We start from the raw sequence: 24,207 nt of genomic DNA, 5'->3' as shown, positions 1-24,207 counted from the left end.
TCCTAGTGTGGGCATTCACTGCTATGAATTTCCCTCGTAAGACTGATTTCATTGTGTCTCATAGATTCCTGTATGTTGTATTGGCATTATCATTTATTTGTAAAAACTGTCTAATTTCGTCTTTAATTTCCTCTGTAACCCATTGGTTGTTCAGGAGGGTGTTATTCAATTTCCAGGTGTTTGTGAAGTTCTTGCAGTTTCTTATGCTGTTGATCTCCAGATTAATTGCACTGTGGTCTGATAATATACATCGGATAACTTCAGTTCCTATGCATTTACTTAGGCATGTCCTATGAGCTAGCATGTGGTCTATTTTGGAGAATGACCCATGTGCAACTGAAAGGAGTGTATATTCTGATTTTATGGGGTGGAACACTCTATAGACATGTATTAAAGTCCATTTGTTCAAAAGCTTGGTTCAGTTCTAGGATTTTGTTGTTGATTTTTTGACTAGATGATCTGTCTATTTGCGACAGTGGGGTATTGAGGTCCCCCACTACAATTGTCTTCGTGCTTATTTGGTTTTTCATGTCCCTTAATATTTGTTTTGTATAGTTGGGGGCATTAGTATTTGGTGCATATATATTTATGGTTGTCATCTCTTCCTCTTGGATTGTTCCCTTTACAAGGATGTAGTGACCTTCTTTGTCACTCTTAATTAGTTTTGGTTTGAAATTTACTTTGTCTGCAAATAAGATAGCTACCCCTGCTTTTTTCCAGGTTCCTGTTGCATGGAGAACTGTTTTCCATCCTTTTACTTTCAGTATATGAGTTTCTTTTTGAACTAGGTGCGTTTCTTATATATAGCATATTGTTGGATTTTGCTTCTTAATCCATTCTGCCAGTCTGTTTCTTTTGATTGGTGAGTTGAGGCCGTTAACATTAATGGTTATAACTGATATGTATTGACTTATCATTGTCATGTTATTTTCCTGTTGTTGGCTCTTTTTTATTTTCCCCCCTCTCCCTTTAATTTCTTGCCTTGCCTGATGGATTTGTTCTGTTGGGCCTCATGGAGTTGTGACCTTCATTATCTTTTTCTAGAATATTGTTTAGAATTGTCTGGAGTGCTGGTTTGTTGTTCATGAAATTTCTCAGGTGCTCTTTGTCGTGGAAGTGTCTAATTTCCCCATCAATTTTGAAAGATAATTTTGGAGGATACAACAGTCTAGGTTGGAAGTTATTTTCTTTTAGGGCTTGAAATACCTCACTCCAGGCTTTCTTTGACTTGAGGGTTTGTGTTGAGAAGTCTGTTGTGATTCTGATGGGCTTTCCTTTGTATGTGATTTGTTTCTTTTCTCTAACTGCTTGTAGGATTTTGTTGTCTAGGTATAGATTTTTTTTTTTTTTTTTTTTTTTTTTTGGATCATGGCTATTTGGAGTCCTTTATGCCTCACTTACCTGTATGTCAAATTCTTTTCCTCTGTTTGGGAAGTTTTCTGTCATTAATTCTGTGAACAGGTTCTTTTTTAATATCATTTGTACTTTCTCCTGCTTTTTCATGGACTCCTATCAGTTTTATATTATTATTCTTTGTGTCATCTAGGAGCTGTTGGATTGATTTCTCATGGTCCCTTACTGTTTTTTTTTTTTGGTACCAGGGATCGAACTTGGGTCCTTGCGCTTGCAGGGTAGGCGGCGGAACCACTGAGCTAAATCCCCAGCGGTCCCTTACTATTTTTAAGAGATCTCTCGGGCCGTGGATTGAGCTCAGTGGTTCCGCCACTTGCCTCGCAAGCACAAGGACCCAAGTTTGATCCCCAGTACCAAAAGAAATAGAAACTTATCTAGTAGTAAAATGTGTTTGGCCAGGGATTTAGCTCAGTGGTTCCGGCGCCTGCCTTGCAAGCGCAAGGTCCTGAGTTCAATCCCTGGTACAAAAAAAAAAAAGAATTCTCTCTTTCCATGGTCACTGGCCACCATCCTGTCTTTAGATTGGCTCAGTCTGCTGTGTATACTTTCAATAGAGTTTTTACTCTCCTGGATATCTGTTTGAATCTGATGGATTCCATTTCTTTCCTATGTTGGGCATTCATGATTTCCATTTCTTTCCTATGCTGGGGATTCATAGCTTCCATCGTGGTCCTGAACTCACTCTATTTTTTTATCTGTTTCTGATCTAGGGTCTCTAATCATGTCCTTCACTCTGTTCACCATCTCTGTAGTTATCTGGGAAATTATTTCTGATTTGAATTTTTCTAGAGCCTCATTCATTTGTTTTGTTATTTCCTGTGCTATCAGTTCAGGGTATCTAGGTGGTTGACTATCAGACTTTTCTACCCCATTTCCTCCAGAATTTGCCTTTGGTGAGCTGGTAGTCTGGGTTTGTGCCTTGCTTAAATGTCTTCTCATTTATGTTTTTGTTTTTGTTTTGTTTTGTTTGTTTTTTGGTACCTGGGATTGAACTCAGGTCTATGGCAGAACCACTGAGCTAAATTCCCAGACCTTCTCATTTCTATTTTTGTTGTTGGTACTGTCCTTGGTTTAATTCCTGGGGTGATACTTCGATATTGTTTATTGTAAGAATCTTTGTTGCTTGTATTTAGAACCCTTATGGAATGATTGATTCTCAGAGGTGTCTTCTTGATTCTTGGAGGTGCTGGTCTTTAGGTTTTGAGTCTCTAATGACTCTGAGGCTGTCTCATTTTCATTATACCAGGAAGGACAATTGATTAGATCAATCACAACACCTTAGCCCAAGTGATACAATCAGCAACACAGTAGCATCAAGCACAGCTTAGAAAATGACAGTTTGTGGTAGTTATTAATCTATCACCTTTAACTGTGTGAATTAAATCAAAATCGAGGACCAGTCCAACATATGTTCATAGTGAATAAACTCTTCAATATAGCAACTTTACCCTTAGGGATGAGGACTTAGAAGGAGTTGGGGAGGGAGGGATAGGTAGGTAGAAGGATAGGGAAAGGTTAGCAGTGAGGCCAGAGGACACAGGAAGATCACACAAACTCTAAGAAACTATTGACGACAAGAGGAAAAGACAGAATGAAAGAACAAAGACAAGAACAGATCACCCTAACAGAATAGGGAAGCTAGAAACTGTACTCACTTTCCTTTGAAAATAATGACACTTGAGAGAAGGAAGAAGAGAGAAGAAAAGAAAAAGAAGAAATCCAAATTAGAGCAGGAACAGGAACAAAAAGGGAGATGAAGAACAATGTAGGAGAGCGAGAGTGAGAGAAAGAAAAGAAAAAAATGAAGAAAGAAAAATTTGAAAAGAATAGAAAAAATATGTTAAAAATTAAAGATAAGAGAAAAAAATAATTTTGAAAATAAAAATAAAAATGAAGGGCCTCCTTCAGGGTCTGTCTCTGCTGTCACAATAGACAATGTGGGCAGCAGTGTGCAGATCTAAGTCAGTGAGTCTCAGCAAGCCAGCAGCAGACCCCTGAGATTCAGGCAGATTTCTGGCTGCGAGTCCAAGGTTGAGCTCCCTGACCTCCTGCAGGTTCCAGCTGCCCTTCCCCTGGAGATAGTCCAGGTTCCGATGGGAGGTGATGATCCCTCCAACTTAGCAGCTATGCTGGTCTGCTGTGCCTTATTGCAGAGATTCTCTTCACTCTTCCAGTGGGCTTCAGTTTTCATCAGGGAGCCTGAGAGGGAGGCCCTCTTTCTGTTGTTCACTTCTGCTCTATCTGCTGGAGCTCAGGACAATGGCCTTTATATGGCCCCCTGTGCCTCTGTGGTGTGGATCCAGGTACCGGGGCAGCCAGGAGGCCAGGAGGCCAGGAGGCCAGAGGCAGCGGGGAGGGAGGGGAACAGGGGTGGTGCTGCAGGCTCCTGTGTGGCTCTGCTCTTTGCTTGGAGGCCCGGGGTAGGGGTCTAAAAAACCAAATTCTATAAAGAATTGAAATGAACTCCCTCTCCCCCGCTTCCTCCCACCATCCCTTCCTTCTCTCTCCATCTCTGTCTCTGTCTGTCTCTGTCTCTATTCCCTGTGTGTTTGTGTGTGTGTGTGTGTATCCCCTGCAGTATTGCTAATTGAACCCGAGGCTTCACGCATGCTGGGTCAGCACCCTACCACTGAGCTACACCTCTGGCCCTTTTTATATTTTATTTTGAGACAGGGACTTGCTGAGTTGACCAGTCTTCAAAATTGCAATCCTCCTGCCTCAGCTTTCCACGTAGCTAGGATTACTGGCATGCAGCAGCATGCCTGAGTTTCAAAGCCTATTTTAAAGTCAAGTCTGTAAATATTATGGAGGCAGCTGTCTTCCTGATTTTTACTGCCTTATCCCATCTCTTTGCCCAGCATATGCTCATGCAAAAGCCCTGGGGAGATTTGGTCCCATCCTGTGGGGAAAATGTGTGTGACCCTCAGAATTCAGTGTCTTCTCAAACACTGACAATCTCTGATCTAGGAAACCCCATAAAAATGGTGCCTGTGTGGGGCAAATGTAAATAACTTCTTAAAAAAATTATAAGGTAATTGTGTTTCTGCTACTTTTTGAAAGAGTGTAGAGGTACATGCTAATGGCAACCAGAATTTAGTCTGATTTCTGGCTTGGCTTTGTCTTTGCTGATGGCTGCAACAAAGTAAGAAGGAAGCATAACATACTTTGTATGTTATAGGATATTGGCTATTTACTAGAAAGAAAGTGGACTTTAAAAATTAAGGTATTGAGGGCTGGGGATGCAGCTCAGTGGAGCCGTGCCTGCCTGGCAGGTGCAAGGTACAAGGTGCTGAGTTCAGTTCCCGATACTGGGGGAAAAAAGTATTGAAGTCTTTCTAACATTCTGATCATTTCTAAATTTGGGTGTTAGGGAAGTATGTTTTGGGAGTAGTTCTGAAAAATTGACAGTGAAAAAATCAATGTGCAGATGTCTTTTTATTCCATGTCATGATGAATACTTTGAGGTTTCCTTTCACCTTTTTTTAATCTTCTCCACTTAAAGCTTTATGGAGGGGCAGAGGATGTAGCTCAGTGGCACTGCACCTGCCTCGCAAGCTGAAGGTCCTGAATTCGATCCCCAGTACCAGGAGAAAAAAAAAAAGCTTCATGGAGATGCCAGCATAGTGTCAGTTATCATTCCTTCTGGAAGTTTTGTTTTACTTTGATTCTTAAATTTTGCATAGTAATATTTCAGATAGATTACATGAAAGTGTTTAAAATAATCTTAGAAATAGATTAAAGATAGCCACATTCACCTATGGGCAAAGCATTAATGTACTGATAGCGGTATCCTTAGTGGTGAGAGAAGCAGACCCCATCTGTGTTTGCACCATGAGGCATTTTCCCTCTGTGCTCCCCAAAAGCAATAGCCACTCCTTTTAGTGTGGATTAAAAATTCAGTTTACTAAAAATATTTTTTTTTGTTTTTTTGGTATCAGGGATAGAACTCGGGTCCTTGCACTTGCGCAGCAGGTGGCGAAACCACTGAGCTAAATCTCCAGCCCATCAGTTTACTAAATATTTTTGAGCTGCAGCTTTATAGATAAAAAAGATGATGTCAATCTCTTCCCTGTGGGATTAAAATCTAATTTGAAGGTAAAGGTTTCTGGGTGTAAAAGTATTGTAGAAACAAAGAAGATTATGTTTAATAAAGTATTAAGCTAATTACAATCAGCAACTGCGTAAGTTGTGTAATTCTTTCTAGTTAAAATCACAATGGCAACTGCACCCTCAGTCACCACAAGCCAGCTGCTGTGTGGCACCGCTCTGCTGATGAGGAACTGGGGCAGAGTGGTTGAGTGGCTTCCCGAGGACACCCCAGGTGAGTGGCAGAGCAGGGGCAAACAGCACCCAGCCATGGTGCTTGTTTTTACAGTGCTCCACTGCCTGTGCACAGGTCTCGCAGAGACACATGTGGGCTGGCCTCAGCATGATGCTTGTGGTCTTGGTGCTCATGTAAACCTCTTTTGGTCATAGAAAATTTATTTGTCCCTCTGTGTAAATCAGTCCTGATCTTCTGCATTTGTTCACTGGCTTGGGAGCTTCATTGTCTTTAAAAAAAGAAAGAGCTAGAATTTCATCTTAGAAAAACTACAATTGTGCCGGGGATTTAGCTCAGTGGTTCCGCTGCCTGCCTTGCAAGCACAAGGACCCAAGTTCGATCCCCGGTACCAAAAAAAAAGAAAAGAAAAACTACAATTTATTCAACAACTGCATTTTGAAATTTAATCTGAACTCTGCTAATTTATGTGGATCCGAACAAGTTACTTTGATCACCTCTGCTAAAAAAACAGATGCTGCATCCAAACTAAGCTTTTCCTGGATAAATTAAGAAAACAATTATAGAAGTATTCCAGAGAGAAATGTCTTTAGTCCCTTGATGCTCCAAGGGTTATTAAAGTTTTACCTGCAGATAACCAAGACTTCTAGAAGTTACAAGTCATTTGCTTCATTCACTGCAGCTAAGAGAGGCCTGTGCTGCTGCCTCATAGAATTATTTCTTGCTGCATTTAACATGCATTAACAAGCTTTTGGAAAGAGTTGAATTTCTTCTAGAAAGCTGAGTTGGCTTCTTGAGATCTTATCCCCAAAAAACAGGTTTTAGACAGTGCTTTCTTTAGAAACAAGTTTTACCAAATCACAGAGGCCTCCTTATAAGACACAAATGTCTAAGGATTAGAGCAGAAGGAGTTTAGTTTTTTCAGTCTTTATTTAAAACTATCTTTTTGCTATGTACTTAGGTATATGTCTCTGTTTTCCTCTGGCAAGGCATGCCTCCATTATTCCCTATTATTTTTAATAGAACTTCACTTTCTGATGCTAAATAAGGGAGGATGCAAGGGAGAATTTGGGGAGAAGACTCTCAGTTTAAATTTTTTACCATCATGGAAATTTTACTTTGGTGATATTAACATACAGATGAACAACCTCTACTTGGGGAAGTTATGCAGAAGGAGCCACCAGATTCCAGACAATTAAACTTTATTATTCTGCCCAAAACATTAAGTAGTAGTTTAAAAAGAAAAAAAGTTTCATCTCCTCTCCCTCTTGATGTTTATTGTTTATTGTGTGGGAGAGGACCTGTTCATCTAGCGAGCAGCTTGCTTCTCTTAAGGCAGGACAACTCGATGATGTCGGTCCCTTTTGCATTTGATGATCCTCACCCTTCCCCTCATCTCTCCCCACCTCCTTCCAGCCCCCTCCTCCCCACTTCATCTCTTCTTCATCCTTTCATGTCTCCCTTCCCCGTGGTGACTCCTCCTCCCCCTTTTCTGGGTCTCCCATCCCAGAGGCTTGTCACTCCTCTCCCTCGCTCACCCTCTTCCGAGCCTCAGCCTTTCCTGCTCCTCCTGCTCCTTTTTGCTGCTTCCCTTCCCACTCTTCTCTCTCCCTCTTCCCCACTCCTTCTCTTCCCCTTCCCTTCCAGTAACCACAGATACCTGTCGTTCTGTAACCTCCAAGGTCAGATGTTGCCCTTTTTCAGGTGGTTGGCAAAGGAGATTAATTTTGCCTGCTCTGCTTAGTTTTGAATTAAGGACAGTGAATCCTCTGGATGGGAAATCTGTGCAGGAACACTGCCCCTCCCTGTATAGATGAGATAATTGACTAAGAGGACCAAAAAGACATCTGCATACCAAGATGTAAATATTGTCTATTTTTATTTTATTAGTATTTGTTGTCTATTTGTTGATAGTGGAAGCTGTGGGCAATTTTTATGTTCTTTGTGCTTTTGTTATTTTTTTCATATTTTCTAAAGTGTGTCTATAGGTACTCATTTTAAACAGAATCACCTGATCTCCCTTTGCTAGACCCAAGGAGATTCTTATTTCATAAAATTAAAAACAAAATAAATTGGATTTGATCTTCTAGTGAATTTTAATTTGTTGATCTTAATGTTCAGTTTTCTAAATCTTCTCAACTCTTGAAAATTTTGCACTTTGGACTGCAACATTAAGCCTTTAGCTCTTTGGTACCAGTGTTGCATACGATAGATGTCAAATGCAGTCCACAAAGGAGCCTTAAATGCTCAAGTCCTGTACGACCTTTCCTGCCTTTCCCAAAATTTAGTTCATTTTTTTTCCTGAAAGTTTCTGTACTAAGAATGTGCTCAGTCTGATAAACTTGGCAATTTCATACAGGTTTGTGTTCATCCCTGTTGTAGTCTTGGGGGGGTCAGGGTACAGGCCATTGGTGAGCAGCAGTTCTCATTATTATGCCTGTTACACCTTGTCTATTGTGCTATAAACCATAGCGTTCGTACTATGCAGGCCATGGTGCCAAACTCTGCAAATCTGACCAAAAAGATGACCATTCACTAGACTTTCTCTGTGGATTAGCTAGCTAGCCTGTGTGTGGAAGGTGAATGTGACTAAATTACTCGTGTCCTAGATGTGGTGTACTTAGCTGTTTCACAAAGGGTTAACTGGTACGTTAGTGAATGGTTTTCTAGCTGTAGGGCCTTTTGAAAGAGATCTAGAAATTGTGTACTTAATGGAATTCTACAGGCATGAACCCATAGTCATTGGGAAAATTTGAACAAAATTCTCTTGCTTTGCTCTTAGATGTAGTTCATACAGTGTTTTAGAAGCCCAGAATTATTTTAAAGAGGATTTTATACCTGTGGATGCTGGGTGAACATTTTATATGATAAAAATGACATTCTAAAAGATCTTACACAGTGTGTTTGGTCCCTTGTGTTGTACTTCTTTCCATTTTTTCTTCTCTTACTTCCCCACGTCTACAATGTAAGTGCTCCCCCCCCACCCTTTTGCCATCTTGTGAGCAAAGTTTTAACAGTATGTAGAAAGTTAACTGCCTGGAGTCTTTTAAATATAAGTAACACGCAACCAGTAATAAGCTGTCGGTTGGTTTTTTTTGCTGCCTGCAAAGAAACATAAACACAGTGCTCATTTCTGGCAGGTTTTTACTGTCAGAGTTTCTCCTATTATATTTATCTTACAATTTGCCAGGGGGTGAAGTTATTAAGTTTTAGCAGCAGCCATCGATCAAGTTCACAAGTTAACACGATAAAGGCTCTGTGCCGCTCAGATCCGGGGAAATGATGATCCTCACTCGGTAATTAACTAAATGAGAAAGTTAAATCTTACTTGAGAGCTGGGAGAGATGAAAGAGAGGTGTTTGTCAGTTTCTCAGTGGAAATTAGAAGCAGTTTTCTGCAATTCCCTAAGCTGCTGCTCTGTCATATTTTACATAAGCACTGGGAAAACGTCTTGTAATTAGTGCTGTCATGGAGGATTTTTTTTTTTTTTTTTTGCGGAAGGATGTTGAAATAATTCATTAGATTATCAAGAAAGGCTTGTGTCCTGAAATGATTAGCACAGTGAAATTTAAACCATTAACGATAACAAGTTTAGAGCTTGCTGCCGTGCAGAGGCACCCGAGGTATGTCTGTGCCTATTTCAATCATTTCTTATAATTAAACATTATGTCCTTTTTTTACCCCTTCACTACGACCTATCCAAGTTCCTTTTAAGGTGGCACTGTCTCCATCAGTGGTTTACTAGCCTTGGAGGTGTGTGTAGTTAGTAGCTACAATAATGCAGCAGTAAATTAAACAGCTTTGAGTTTCTTAGTTTAGAACAAAAGAACCTATCACCCTGGAAGCTGTGAAGTTGCACGAGAAAGCCCACTGCAGAAACAAAAGTCTCACTCTTGAAACTTAAAACTTGAACAGCTAGCTACCTTGTCCTTTTAATAACTATGAAAATCAGAAAATCAGAATGGGTTTGCTAAAGGTGAATTTTATATACAGCTTTTCCCACAGTTAGTATAGAAAAAAATATCAGCAAATGTCTGATCTTTAAATAATCTGATATGCTGGGACGTTGTGAGTTCATTTCCTAGAGAGTTTTATTTAAAAGAATTGGAATGAGCGCAAGCTGTCCTTGTTGGTTATTAAAAATCAGTCAGATTCATAATGGGAACTTTATCTCTGCTGACAAATCTGCCCCTTCCTGTCTTCCACATTCACTAATCAGATCTGACATATTTATGAGTTCACCTAATATGTAATCATATTTAGTAGAAGCCGTTAAAATATTAATGCAATAATCCCATGGAGAAATGTGGTGTTTACTTCTGTGGGAATGTGTGCCCCGTTCTACACGGTCAGCCATCCTTGTCTTCCTCTTAGGCCACCACTCCCTTCCCTACTCCCAAAAGATGAAGGACTGTTTTTGGTCCCTGAAAGTTATACTAGTGCTAAAAACTAAAAATTAGGATGTTGACAGTTACGGTCCCATTTTTGAGCATCTGTTACCTTTTTTTCTGTGTGTTCAGTTTGTGGCCAAGTTCTTTTCATTTCTCTTGGCATCATTGGGCCCCATGGGCAGCCCCTGGCTTTCTACCTTAGCCCTGGGAGTTCTTGAGCTGCCTGGATCTTCCTGGTCTTGCCACCTCCTTCCCCAGACCTGCTTGCTAGTTCAGTCCCCAATACCTGAAAAAAGTTAAAGTAAAACAGAAAAAGGGCTGGGGATGTAGCTCAGTGTGAAGGCCCTGGGTTCAATTCCCAGTGCCAAAAAAAGAAGAAAAGGAAAAAAAATAGTGCCTTTACGAGGGGGCGGGTGCTTGAACATCAATGTTTTAGATCTTATTGACTTACATTTTTACAGTACTGGAGATTGAACCCAGAGCCTTGACGTTGAGCTACTTCCCCAGCCCTTTTTATTTTTTATTTTGAGACAGGGACTCACTAAGTTGCCCAGACTAGGCTCAAACGTGTGATCCTCCTGCCTCAGCTTTCCAGAGTGCTGGGATTAACAGGCATCCACCACCATACTTTTTTTTACTAAAGCCTGGCAGAAGCTTTAGAAAACTACTGTCTTTCTCTCTCAAAATTCCAAGAAGTTTTGCCATGTTCCTCCTGGCTACCAGAGCAAGAATTTGGTGCTGTCCACATCCACAGTAATTTATCAGACTAAATATTCAGAGGATCAGGCGTAGTAAATCATTGTACTAAATAAAATGTGTATTACAACCCAGACCTACAATTCTCAGCAGGCTGCTTCCCCACCACCACCCCCCCACCACCCCCCGTCCCCGGCCCGCCACGTCATGGGCCGGAGATTTAGCTCAGTGACACCGCACCTGCCTCAAAGTCCAGGTCCCTGGTACCAAAAAATAAATAAAAACACTCCTAATCTACCTCTTCTAAAGCTTGCTAAGATCATTTCTTGATGAGTAATTTTATCAGCATTCTAATTGGTTTTCCTTCCTTTGTTTTTGCAAGTTGGTCTTGTTACCTTCTATTTACTCCCTCCCAGCTCTTGGTCCACTCTTTGTGTGCCATAAATATTTCTCAGGTGATGTCATACTTGATTACTTAAAAACCTCCAGGGCTTTCCTTTACACCTCAATTGAAACCCAAACCCCTTAGCCTGGCCAGAAGCCCTCAGGCCTCCGTTGTCAGACTTTCCCCTTATTACTCATTCTGCCCTGCACACTGGCTTTCTTTCTGTTTTAAAGTTGAACAGGTCTTTGCACTTGGTCTTCTTTCTGCCTGGAACACTTTTTTTCTTGGTCTGGGCGTGGTGATGCATGCGTGTAATCCCAGCACTCAGGAGGCGGAGGCAGGAGGATCACAGCGAGTTCAGGCCAGCCTGGACTACCTAATGAGACCCTGTCTCAAAAAACCAAAGGGCCGGGGATTTAGCTCAGTGGTTTCAGCGCCAGCCTCGCAAGCGCAAGGTCCCGAGTTTGATCTCTGGTACAAAAAAAAAAGTTTCTTGACCACCCCAATTAAAGTAGGCTGGACTATTCACTATTTTATCTTATTTTTTTCTTTACCGTCCATGATTTCTGAAATTAACACATTTCTTCCCTGTTGTTCCCCACCACCCCTCCTCAGAGGAGGCAAAGAAGTTTTGTGTGTTCACTGCAGTTTCCCTCACACCTAGTAAAGTGCCCAGTACAAAGAAGTCACTCAGTGAGTGATTGCTTGATAAAGTGCAAGTTCCAGCCTTAATCAGAATTCTTGTCCTATTCCCCCTTGGTGTACGCTTATCATCCCCAGCACAACCTTGCTCAGTTTATTCTCAGTTCATCTTCTTGATCATTGTATCTGCTTTCCCCTGCCATACTTGGAATGCCAGAGACTTAAAAAAACAAACCAGACAATCCTTAGATGTCTTTTATCAGCTCTATCTCAGTCCTTGCAAACCCAGTTGTTTTATGTTGGGACCATTATTCTTTCTCTGCTTATCTCACCCTTCCTTTTGGTTAAATTGGGCTTTTCATGCAGATCGGAAATGTCTGTCACTTCACCATCGAGTTCAGCTAGTCTGTGCTGTACAGAATACACTTAGCAAAGCCAGCACATCCTATGGTGTGGTGGTGGGGCCAGGCCAGTTGACGTCTGTGTCCTCTCCTGGCCCAGGCTCCAGCTGCAGAGAAATTCGTGGTAATTTAAAAGTGGTTCACTTAACATGAGTTTGGGATAGGGGCGCCTTTGAAGACTAAGCTGGAGGACAGTCCTATAAATACTTAGCTCCTTTCGTCAGGTATGCTTGTCACCTGACAGCTTCTTTGGTGTGGAGACAGCTGCTCACTGTAAACAGAAGCAGAAGAGATGTGCAGGGGTGGCAGAAAGTTAGTGCTGCCATTAAACTGAGGCAGTTTGTCAGCCTCCCAGACACTTAAACAGCAGTGGCTGAGTCATCAGGCTTTTGCTGGGAAAGCCAAATCCATTCTACCACCACCATAACCATTACCCTTTCTTCCATACACTCTAATATAAAGTCTTTTGGTTTTTCAGTAACAGCCTCCCAGACACTTAAACAGCAGTGGCTGAGTCATCAGGCTTTTGCTGGGAAAGCCAAATCCATTCTACCACCACCATAACCATTACCCTTTCTTCCATACACTCTAATATAAAGTCTTTTGGTTTTTCAGTAATTGAACTTTTTAACTGTGCCCTTGTGGATTTTCAGAGGTTCACAAATTGAAATTTTGCTGCATTTACTTTGTACACTTGTAGAAAAATCTGTATGGGAGAATGCTAGAGGTTGGAGGCCTGAAAACGAAGACCTTTATCTTCAGAGTTCTTTACAAGTGTAATGTCTTTTATTTACAAATAAAATTAATATTATGGTGACATTAAATATATAGTTTAATGAATTGTGTTAGTTGTATAAGCTTGTGTTAACAAGATGCAGAACATTTTCATTGCCCCAAAAGTTCCCATGCGCCCCTGCATCTAACCCAAAGCAACAACTAATCTGCTTTTAATCACTCAACTTTAAATTTGTTGTTCCTACAGTTATATATAAGGAGAAACGCAAAGTGTATGCTCTTTTGTGCTTGGCTTCTTTCATTCAGCGTGCTTTTGAGATTTATCTATGTCATTGTGTGTGTCTGTAGTGCATTCTGTTCCATTGCACAGACGGATGTAGTTTATCAGTTTGTCTGTTGGGAGACATGTGTTATCATAGTATGGGACCATTATCAGTGAAGCAGCAGTGAGCATTAATGCGCAAATCTTCTGTGAAACTGTGTGTTCATGTTGGAGGTTAAATACTTAAGAGGAATTGCTGGGTCATGTCCTAGGTCTATGTTTAACATTATAAAGCACTTGTAAACCTAGATTCCAAAGTGGTTGCACCCTTGGACACTGCAGCCAACAGCAATATGTGAGACCCAGTTTCTCCTCATTCTTGCCAATACTTAGTATTGTCGGCCCTTTTGATTTTAGCTATTTAAATAAGTGTGTAGTAGTGTCTCATGACTTTAATTTACATTTCCATAAAGACTAATAATGTTGAACATCTTTTCAGATGCTTATTGGCCATCCATGGGTGTACGGGGTGGGGTTGTGGGAGGTGAAGGAGGAGAGAGAGAAATGGTATATACAAATATTTGATCAGTTAAAACATAAACCATTCTATTTTCTTATTTTTGAAAGGGGTTATTTTTTCACTATTGAACATTGAAAATTCTCTATAATCTGGATATAAGTCCATTGTCAAATATGTTTCTCTCAGTTGGTGCTTTAAAAAAACTTTTGGGAATCAGAGTATTATATTTTGTCACATGCCAACTTGTTAATATTTTCTTTTATTGAAAAATAGTTTGTAAGGCCCGGGGATTTAGCTCTGTGGTTCTGGTGCTTGCCTTGCAAGCACAAGGTCCCGAGTTCGAGCCCTGGTACCAAAAAGAAAGGAAAAATAGTTTGTAGCCAAGTATGGTAGTACATGCCCATAATCCCAGTACTCTGGAAGCTAAGACAAGAGATAGCACGTTCAAAGCCCAGCCTGGGCAACTTGGTGACTTAATGAGACACTTTCTCAAAATAAAAAGGGCCAAGGGATATAGCTTAGTGCAAAGGCCTTGGGTTCAAAAATGTTTGTGTGTTTTTATGCCCTATGAAATGTTTATCTGTCCCAAAGACACCGAGATTTTCTCCTATTTTCTTCTAGACATTTCATAGTTTTAGCTTCAACATATAAATTTAGGGTCCTCCTAAGTTTGTTTGTTTTTTTAAATGTATATGGTATGAGGTAAGAAATGGGTCATTTTTTTCCTATATGGAAAGCCAGTTGTTTCAGCATCACTTGTTTGGTTATCCTGGCTGGAGATTTAGCTCAGTGGCTTTGCCAACTGCTGTGCAAGCACAGGGACCCGACTTCAATCCCCAGTACCAAAAAAAAAGAAAGAAAGAAAGAAAGGTTATCCCTTACCTGTTAATTATGTTAGCACCTTTATTAAGACTCAGTTAGCCATGCGTGAGTCTGTTCTAGACTCTCCCCTGACTATTCTGTCCCACTGATGTACACTCTTGTCCTTACACCGAGGCCACACTCTTGCTTGCTATAGCACACCGTGGAATTCAGTAGTGTGAGTCTTCAAGATGATCCTTACCTAAATTTAGGTCCTTTGCATTTCTGTACAAATAGAATCAGTGTGTCAGTTTACCTACTGAGAGTTTGACTGATATCTTACTAGTTCTGTAGGTCCATTGAAAAGAACCTCTTAACAATAGTGAATCCAGTGTATGAACATAATACTGTCTCCATTGATTTCAGTGTTTTAAAATTTTCCCTTAACACTGTTTTATGGTTTACAGGTATTAATGCATTTTGTCAAATTTATTCCTAAATATTAAATGTTTTTTGTACAGATGATTTTCTTTTTCTTTCTTATTATTTTTGGTACCAGGGATCAAACTCAGGACCTTGTGCTTGCGAGGCAGGCGGCAGCACCACTGAGGTAGATCCCCGCCCCAAAGAATGTAGTTTTGAAAACCATCTGTACACGGGCCAGGGATCTAGCTCAGTGGTTCTGCCGCCTGCCTCAAAAGCGCATGGTCCTGAGTACGAAACCTGGTACCAAAAAACAAAACAAAACAAAACGTTCTTTTTAACATTGAAATAAGAACACTGGTTGTTCTGAAGGGGGCTGGACCTGAACAGGGACGCAGTGGGCTTGTGAGGCTTGCTGAGCTGCTGCTCGGTCTTGGTGTTGGCTGCATGGGTGTGTTCACTTCATGAAGATTCATTGAGCTGTACACTTAAGTTTGTGCCCTTTTATGTGTATTAAAAGATTAAAATGAAAAAAATATATTTCATAGTGACAAAGGATGTATTTGGGGAAAAAAAAAAAAGCAGAGGAAAGTCCAAAACCAGCAGTGTCATAAGTTCATGAAGAGTGTTGAGTTAGGGCCGGGAATGCAGCTCAGTGGCAGAGAGCTTCCTACCATGCAGGAAGTGATGGATCCATTCCTCAGAACTGGTGAAAAGAGAAAGTTGATTCTCATACGTGCCACGTGGTGAGCGAGACAGTTCCTGTTGTTCGTGGACTTTGGTTTTCCGTACGGTGCTGGACCTCAGACCTGGAACGTTCGAGGTAGGGCTCTACCAGTGAGCTGCTACCCCAGCCCAGGCCCTGGGTCCCATTGTTCCCCACTCTACAATTGAGGGAAACTGCACGGAAAGTTGAGGTTACTTACTCTATGTCACACAGGTGATAAATTGAACAGCTAGAGTTTGAAACTAAATTTTTTTTTATTCCAGGGCCAAAGCTTTTAAACAATACAACACAGACATAATTAAGAGTACCTCATTGGAATTGAGGTATGTGTCTTTCTATACTAGAAAATTATCTTGTTTACCAGCCAGAACAGTCGGCAAATACATGAAATCTCAGTTTAATCTTCATTTCTAATATAGCCAGATCTTTTAAGTTACATTTATGATATGATCAGTGAAAACATAAGAATGGCTCCTCTGAATGTTAGCTCCTGTAGTAGGATAAACTTGTTTTATCTAACAGTCTGATAGCCACTGATGAGAACATGACTCCCTGTGATTACAGAAATATATGGATTGTTTAGAAGAATCAATTTTTGCTGGAGATTTAGCTCAGTGGCACTGTGCCTGCCTCGAAAGCGCAAGGTCCTGAGTTGGATCTCTGGTACAAAAAAAAAAATTATTATATTAACTTGATGATTTTCTCTGTTGCTGATGTTTCTGGACTTTAACCAGAAAACATTACTGGGTAATACCCAAGCTGGGTACGATCTTTTAAAAGACAAAAGAGATAAATAATGCCAAAGGGGGAGTTTCGTTTTGTGAAGATGAGAAGTAGCATTTGGTTGACTTTACAAACCCACCTGTTTGTTACTCTCCAGCTCCTCTTCCACATCTGATGACTTTGCTTTGCTGAGATGCAAATGAATAATTATGCAAAAAGCAGCCCCCAAGGCTCCAGAATGCCTTTGTCCAGCAAGGTTCTCATTAATCAGTTCTAGTCTATCAAAGACAGCAGTGGCATTTACACTAAGAACATCCACCTCTGCACACCAGAGTCTGCTGTGTACAGGTATCCACTTGTTCCTTGTAAACAGAATGGCTTGGTGCCTTTCTTCAAAACGTACTTTCACCTGTGCATCAGGAACCATTTATAAAGAGGTCAGTATGTAGAATTTAATGCTTAGAAAGTAAGGCAAGCCAATGTCTTAAATAGCAAATGTATGTTATCGAAATTTGGTACTATTTTGTGGCCCATTCAAGTTTGTCTGGGCAGGGACAGGCTCTTCAGCAGCAGGGTCCCCTTGCCAGATTGAGGCTGCCGCAGGCAAACACACCAAGGCTCCATCAGACTGCTTTGAGCAGTAGCCCGGTGTGCAGGCGTGTGGTTGTCCTGCATAGAAACTCACCTCGTCTTCAGCAAAAGTTTCTGTTTACTTCTACATCTTTACCTAGTGTGCCCCTCTACCCCACTTCAAACATAAGTATAGTCCTTGTCTCCTTTTCTCATATCCTTATAATCCAGTCTGTCAGCAAATTCTATTAGATCTGCCTTCAGAATGTATACTGAATCCCAGTTATTGTTCTCCATGTCCACCCCTACCACGCTAGTTCAAAAGTTTATCATCTCTCTCTTTTTTGGGTGGTAACCGGGGGTTCAACTCAGAACCTTGTGCTTGCAAGGCAGGCGCAGTGCCCCAGCCCTGTTATCTCTTCTTAATAGACTGTTGAAGTAGTCAAGAGTTGGTCTGCTTGTTTCGCTCTCATGCTTTACTCTCTGCTTAGCCCCTCAACATCCACTTTCTCTTTCTGACAGAGTAGCCTGAGCTGCTTCCATGCTAGCTCAAGGGTCTAAGAAGAAGCTGCACAGGCTTGGAAGTTCCAGAATATGACTATCTCCATATTCTGCTCATCAAAGATACGACATAAATTCCACTCCCCCCCTACCCCGCCGCCTTTGGGCATACTGAGATTGAACCAAGGGCCTGGCACATGGGAGGCAAGCACTGTGCCACTGAGCTACGTCCTCAGCCCTTAAATTCCACTCTTGGTGGGAGGAACAAGCATTCACCTGTGTACAAAGACAGCTGGTGACTTGGATGATTTGGCTCAGACTCCTTCCGCACATTACTTCTTGCTTACTCGGGTCCACGTTCATGCAGCATGCAGGCAGACTGCCTCCCAGGACCTTCGCTGTCCGAATACCCATTGCCTAGGCGTTTTTCCCCATCTAAGAAAAGATCTATTTATCTCATTTCTTTTGTGTCTCTGTTCAAATGTACTCTCTAGGAAAACTGCCTTACCAGATAGACTCAGATATATTATGTTTTATTTGCTGCATGACACATGATCACAGACGTAACAAGTTGAATCGCCACCTATGTGTTAGCATGACGATGCTACAGTCGGGAAGCCTGGTGTGCAGCCGTGCTCTCCGTTCAGAGCAGCACAAGACTGTCGTCCATCAAGTCATCGGCTGGGCTGAGCTCTTACCTGGGAACGGGGTGGGCGGGTCCGAGTCTCAGCTCGTTGTTGCTGGCGGAACTGAGGACTGAACTCCCAACAGGATGACCACACTTGCCTTCCCCTCCTTCCTCCTCTGTGACCTGCTGAAGGAAACTGCAATGAGGCTTCATGTGGTTAGGTCAGGCCTGCCTGAGTAACCTTCCCTATCTTAAAATCAGTGGATTTGGGTTCTCCTTTTAATCACAGCAGTACCTACATTAGTGTTTGCTTGGATGTGTGAGGGGTAGGTGTGTGTGCTGTGTAATAAGAGCCGAGGTCTTGGGATGTCATCTTAGAATTTTGCCTATCATGATAACATATACCTTTTTTTTTCTCCTCAGTTTTTTTGTGACAGGATAGCATCTTGTTATGTAGTCCAGGCTGGCCTTGAACTTGTGGTGATCCTCCTGCCTCAGCCTCCTGATTGCTGGGATTATAGGTGTGTGCCACCATGCCCAGCATAACATACACTTTTTTTTTTTCCTGTCCCTTTATCCTGCTTTTCTTTTTCTTCGCAACACAATCTTTGTTATAGTTTTTATTTGTTTACTTGGGTTTTTTGTTTTGTATTTCCAGTATGGGGAATCGAACTCAGGACCTTGCACTTGCCAGGCAAGTGCACTGCCACTGAGCTACATCCCTGGCCTGTTTACTTGTTTTTAATGTGCAGCGTCCTAAACTAGATGTTCATGATGATCCAGACTGTTATTTTTGTTTTTTATGGTATTCTTACCACTGAGGATAGTGTTTGGCACATGGTTCAAATACTTATTGAATAAATCAATTAATTAAAAAGGTTTATGGCATTTAATCTTGATGACTGTGGAGGTGGGATTTTGAAAGGAAAGGGTAGATTGAGCATGAGGGCTATTGAAACTTTATCTCCAAAGGTACTGCAGTCTCAAGATAGTGTTTCTCTGCACAGACTGCTACTTGTTTGACTTAAAAAATGAGTTGTAAGCAGGCCGGGGATTTAGCTCAGTGGTTTCGCCTCCTGCTGCGCAAGCGCAAGGACCCGAGTTCAATCCCCGGTACCAAAAAAAAAAAAAAAAAGTTGTAAGCAAGGAATTTTCTGAAGTCCAGTAACTACAGTAAATGGCACTTTGGCTTGCCGGAGTACTGTGCTTTCCATTTGGAGTTTTCTTTTTTATATCTCTAAATAATATTCTGTGGACTTTCAGAAGTGAGTGCTTGGTCTTCTTGCAGACCTGATTTTATCACCTTACTCTGATTTCTGTGGCTTTCGTGAAATAATTGTGGTTCACAAATGTCCAAGTACTACCTAAATAACAGGGTGGGTGGGCTCAATCATAAAGACATAGCATAGCATGCCAGGCCAGAAGGAGGAAAATATATAAATATTATATATATTTATATATATATATATAAAGTTTTGCTCATTTTCAATACTGAATGTCATGTTTCTTTTTATCACTCCCCTTCTACAGACAAAACTTGCCAATGGCACTTCCAGTATGATTGTGTCCAAGCAGCGGAAACTCTCAGCAAGCTATGAGAAAGAAAAAGAGCTGTGTGTCAAGTATTTTGAGCAGTGGTCAGAGTCTGACCAAGTGGAGTTTGTGGAGCATCTTATATCCCAAATGTGTCATTACCAGCACGGACACATAAACTCCTACCTGAAGCCTATGTTGCAGAGGGATTTCATCACTGCTCTGCCAGGTATGTGTGCACACGGTGCAGACTGCTGATTTGCTACAGAACTTGACCTTCAGCCTATTTCTCCCTTTTTTTTTTTGGTACCAAGGATCAAACTCGAGACCTTACGGTTGCGAGGCAGGCAGCAGCACCACTGAGCTAAATCCCTGGCTCAGTCTGTTTCTCTTTAGGTATTCATTGCCTTGATATTTATAAATTAAGTCCTTTATTTGTACCTTCCTCATTAAAATACAGAAGAAACCAAATTCAAATGAAGATTTTTTTTTCCCTCAGTCTTCATATCTCATGCCCTTCTGTTCACTCCACTGTTGTTTTTTTTGTTTTTTAAGTTCAGTATGGAAATTGAACCCAAGGAGCCTTTTTGAGACAGGATTTTGCTGAGTTGCCCAGGGGAGCCTCAAGCTTGCCATCTTCTTACAAGTGTGCACCACTATGCCTGGCCACTGTCCGACTTTTTACTTGTTGTATGTCCAGATAAGTTAAAATCTTTTCTGAAGTGTTATCTAATTGGAGGTGATCTTTTGTAATGTGTTTTGGTTTAGGATGTGTTAATTTATGGCTGAGGATATAACTGTAGTGTGGTTTTTTGTGAGGACATGGGTTTGCTCCAATTGAGAAAAAGAAAAGGTACCTTAATTTATGTGCTTGGATTTGGATTTCCAAATCTAAATTTTTGGAATATTTAAATTGTAGCAATGAGTAAGAAGCATTTTTGAGTATTTTTAAAAGAGAGCCTTATTAAATATGTGTATATATTTATATCTAAAATATAATACTTAAATGCTTTCTTTGAAGAGTGCTGTAATTCTCTGAATTCTTAATGGTAATTTAAAATACTACAAAGACATTAGTATTAGGGGGAAATGCTCAGGAAAATGTGAAGTTCTTCTATATGTTTAAAGGTTTTAGGGGGCCGGGGTTTGATCACTGGTACCAAAAAAAAAAAAAAAGGTTTTAGGTTAATTTGTTTGTTTTAGTTTGTTTTTACTTAGGGTTTTTGTTTTGTTTTGAGACAAGGTCTGGCTTGAACTCACTTTGTAGCCCAGGGTGGCCTCAAACTCATGGCAATCCTCCTTCCTCAGCTTCCTGTGTGCTGGGATTACAGAGGTGTGCCACCACACCCAGCTAAAAGTTTATTTTAAAAGAAAAAAGAAAAATTAGTACAAAGACGAATGAGTGATGACTAAAATATATATTGTTTTGAGAGGATTTTGCTTTTTGTTCTTGTTTTGACTGTCATATCCTGATTATAGAAGTTATAGGAAAACTAGAAAATAAAAATAGGATAAAATATAAAAATAAAATTTTCCAGAACCACACCATGCAGAGAGAATTACCATCGTGCTGTTGGTATTTTGGCATGTAGTCTGTTTTTTCAAGAGAAAGAGAGAGTGAGAGAGAGATTTCCCTGTAAGACTATGATGATAAACATTTCCTTCATGTATTCTCACCAAATACATTACGGTATTATGTTCTCACATACTTTTTAGCTGTTGCATAGTGTTCTTCACAGTGTTTTAAACATGAACACCATAACCCCTTTATTGAAAATTTAGAGTTAGTTTGGTGGCGCATGCCTGTAACCCCAGCACTCTGGAGATTTGAGGCAGGAGGATCACAGGTTCAAACCCAGCCTGGGCAGTTTAGCAAGACCCTGTCTCAAAATGAAGAACAAAGAGGAGTGGGGATGTAGCTCAGAGTGAAGGCCCCTAGGGGTCAGTCTCTACTACTGCAAGGGGAAAATGTTTAGGTCATTTCAAATTATTTTCCTATTATAAATTATGCAATAGTAGACATTCTTCTACATTAATACTATGAGCATCCTAGGGAAAAATGCTAGAGGTGGAATTACTGTATTAGAGAGTATAACATGTTTTTAATGCTTGTAATACATGCTGGCAAGCTGTGCTCTAAGAATAAACTGACTTGTAGTTCCTCAAAACTGCATATTACTACTTTGTTTAATCTTTGCCAATTATATCTCTTTGAAATTTTTATAAATTTGCAAATTAACCTTTAAAATTAAATTATAATTAGAAATAACCACTGTGAACCTGAATTTTACCTGTATCTTTTGTTAAATAGATGTTTGCCCTCTCAAAACATTGGATTTTGTTTTAGCCATGGGCGAACAATCTTCTTTGTACAATCAGAGTGTACCTATTACCATGTTCTCCCCAGTTACTGGGACACGTTACTGTCTGCAGCTTACACCTCAGAACTGAGCAGGAGTTGATTAGACCTGTGTACTCTGCCCATATCAATCCCTAGAGTGTCCACTGACCAGCCTGTGAGGTATGAAATCATCAGTCTAATGGTTTACAGGCATTTAAACTTACAAACCTACACCATCTGGATACACTTAACAAACTACTTCCAAAAATGCCTGTAATCCATTAACGTAATGGTTTTGTTTGGAGCGTTAGGTGAAATTACTTCCAAAGACTTATTTTAGGTACATAGTAAATGATCAGGGGCAATTTGATGGCAGCTCTTAAAAGCACAGAAACTCCTTTTGGAAACTTCTGATGGTGTGGAAAGTTTTCAGTTAAAAGATTCAGGAATTCTGTCATCACTGTATTCTGTATGAAGGTGTAATTATTATATCTTTAATTGGCCCACAGTTATGTTCCTTTAATAAGAATTACGTGGATGCCTCCATCTGCTTGTGCTTCAGTATGAGCATGTGATGCCAGCCAAACAAGATCCATTTAATGGTTCCTTTCCCAAATCTGCTAGAAATGTGATAGCCATATGATTTTATAATTAGAATAATGTTTAATAAGCATATTTCGATTGTTGGTAGTGGCGCCCAAGTGTGTGTGTGTGATTCAGGAGAAAGGCACAAAATGAAATGCAGTATTCCCTTTCCTTTCAAGTTTGTGCCTGTGAGAGACAGTCTGTAAAGAAGACTAACTTTGTGTGTGTGGTGCTGGGGATTGAACCCAGTGTGTTTGCACTCCGACCTACAGTCTCAGCCCTTTTGTTTGTTTGTTTGTTTTTTTGGTACTGGGGATCAAACTCTGAACCTTGGGCTTGCAAGGCAGGAGGCGGAACCACTGAGCTGAATACCCGGCCCTATCAGTCCTTTTCATTTTTTATTCTGAAACAGGGTCTGAGTTGCCCAGGCTGGTTTCAAACTTGGAATCCTTCTGCCTCAGCCTCCCAGAGTGTAGGGATCCATAGGTATTAACCCTCGTGCCCAGCAACTTTGATCGTTTTTGTCTCACTTGTGAACTTAGAACATCAGCCAAGAGAAGATTTGTAGTGTAGTCATCCTATTTCCCATGCTTTTTTCACCAGCACCTCAGGATAGATTTGGGCAGTGGAGCACTTCTGGGAAAAGCCTCCTGTTTACACAGCCCAAGATGTGCTTGCCACTGTTTTCCACTGTACATGCAACAAAAAATCTTCTGAAATGCTAAGAACCAAGTTATCTATCAGTCTAGGATTTTTTTTCATTTTTGGTCAGTTGTTACTTAGGTTTTATAGCTGTGGCTGTTCTCAAATATAGTCTGAAATTAAACTCATCCTTGAACTTAAACAGAGCTCTCTGTCTTCCCTCTTGAGATGTTCCTGTACCAATCTGTATTTCCTTCTCTCCTTTCTGCATGCCCAAAATTCTATAACCGAGCACATTCTGACTTAGTGTCTCTCCCCCAGTACATTTAAAGGATATTTCTTTTACTGAATAGCTTTGGAACTGCAGCAGTAATAGAAACAGAATGAGAAATGGACCTAATATAGGGATTTGGGGGGTCTGAATCACAGAGTTTGAGATGCCATCCATAGAACATCCCCTAGTGCTGAAATCCATATAGATAAATGGGAATTGTTTTCTGGACTCCTTTTTATTTTTAATGTCTTGGGGGTTTACTGGTTGTTAGCTTTAACTTTCTTATCTAAAGGAAAATGGAAAATACTGTTCATTTCTGTAACCTTATGGAAAAATCATTGACACTCATTTTACCCAAGCCTCTGTTTGAAAAAGAAACTGGACTACACTAGAGACAATGATGTACCTTTCTAGCAGAACAAGTGCTGTTTTGTTTTAAAGGACCTTTGTTAAAACAAAATCCTTCACCACCCACTCTGTTCCCCCCACCACCACCCAGCTCGGGGTTTGGATCACATTGCTGAGAACATTCTGTCATACTTGGATGCCACATCACTGTGTGCTGCTGAACTTGTGTGCAAAGAGTGGTACCGAGTGACGTCGGATGGCATGTTATGGAAGAAGCTCATTGAGAGGATGGTCAGGACAGATTCCCTGTGGAGGGGCCTGGCAGAGCGAAGAGGGTGGTAAGCACTCTAACTTTCTCCCTGTTCCAGAGCTTCCAGACCTGGCCAT

The 24,207-nt window shown here is 40.7% G+C and overlaps 1 protein-coding gene across 19 annotated transcripts in view; it reads left to right on the top strand.

The window, feature by feature from the left end:
* The window catches only part of Btrc (beta-transducin repeat containing E3 ubiquitin protein ligase), a 187,148-nt gene that overhangs the window by 138,400 nt on the left and 24,541 nt on the right, over positions 1-24,207 (top strand). For 16 of the 19 annotated variants that reach the window (XM_087185807.1, XM_087185804.1, XM_087185799.1 and 13 more), the window contains 2 exons: positions 19,628-19,859; positions 23,972-24,158. In XM_087185807.1, coding sequence (XP_087041933.1) covers positions 19,628-19,859; positions 23,972-24,158 — 419 coding nt within the window. Of the gene's footprint in view, positions 1-15,938; positions 15,999-16,555; positions 16,747-18,520; positions 18,619-19,627; positions 19,860-23,971; positions 24,159-24,207 lie in introns of all 19 variants that reach the window. The other 3 variants (XM_087185814.1, XM_087185815.1, XM_087185813.1) reach the window with 3 other exon arrangements.

Source organism: Heterocephalus glaber, unplaced genomic scaffold, assembly GCF_053883595.1.
Source record: "Heterocephalus glaber isolate CG9 unplaced genomic scaffold, H.glaber_assembly_v1.0 deba00001498, whole genome shotgun sequence".
Taxonomy (NCBI): Eukaryota; Metazoa; Chordata; class Mammalia; order Rodentia; family Bathyergidae; genus Heterocephalus; species Heterocephalus glaber.
Note: the sequence above shows the minus strand (reverse complement) of the source record. Positions and strands in the feature narration are given on the sequence as shown.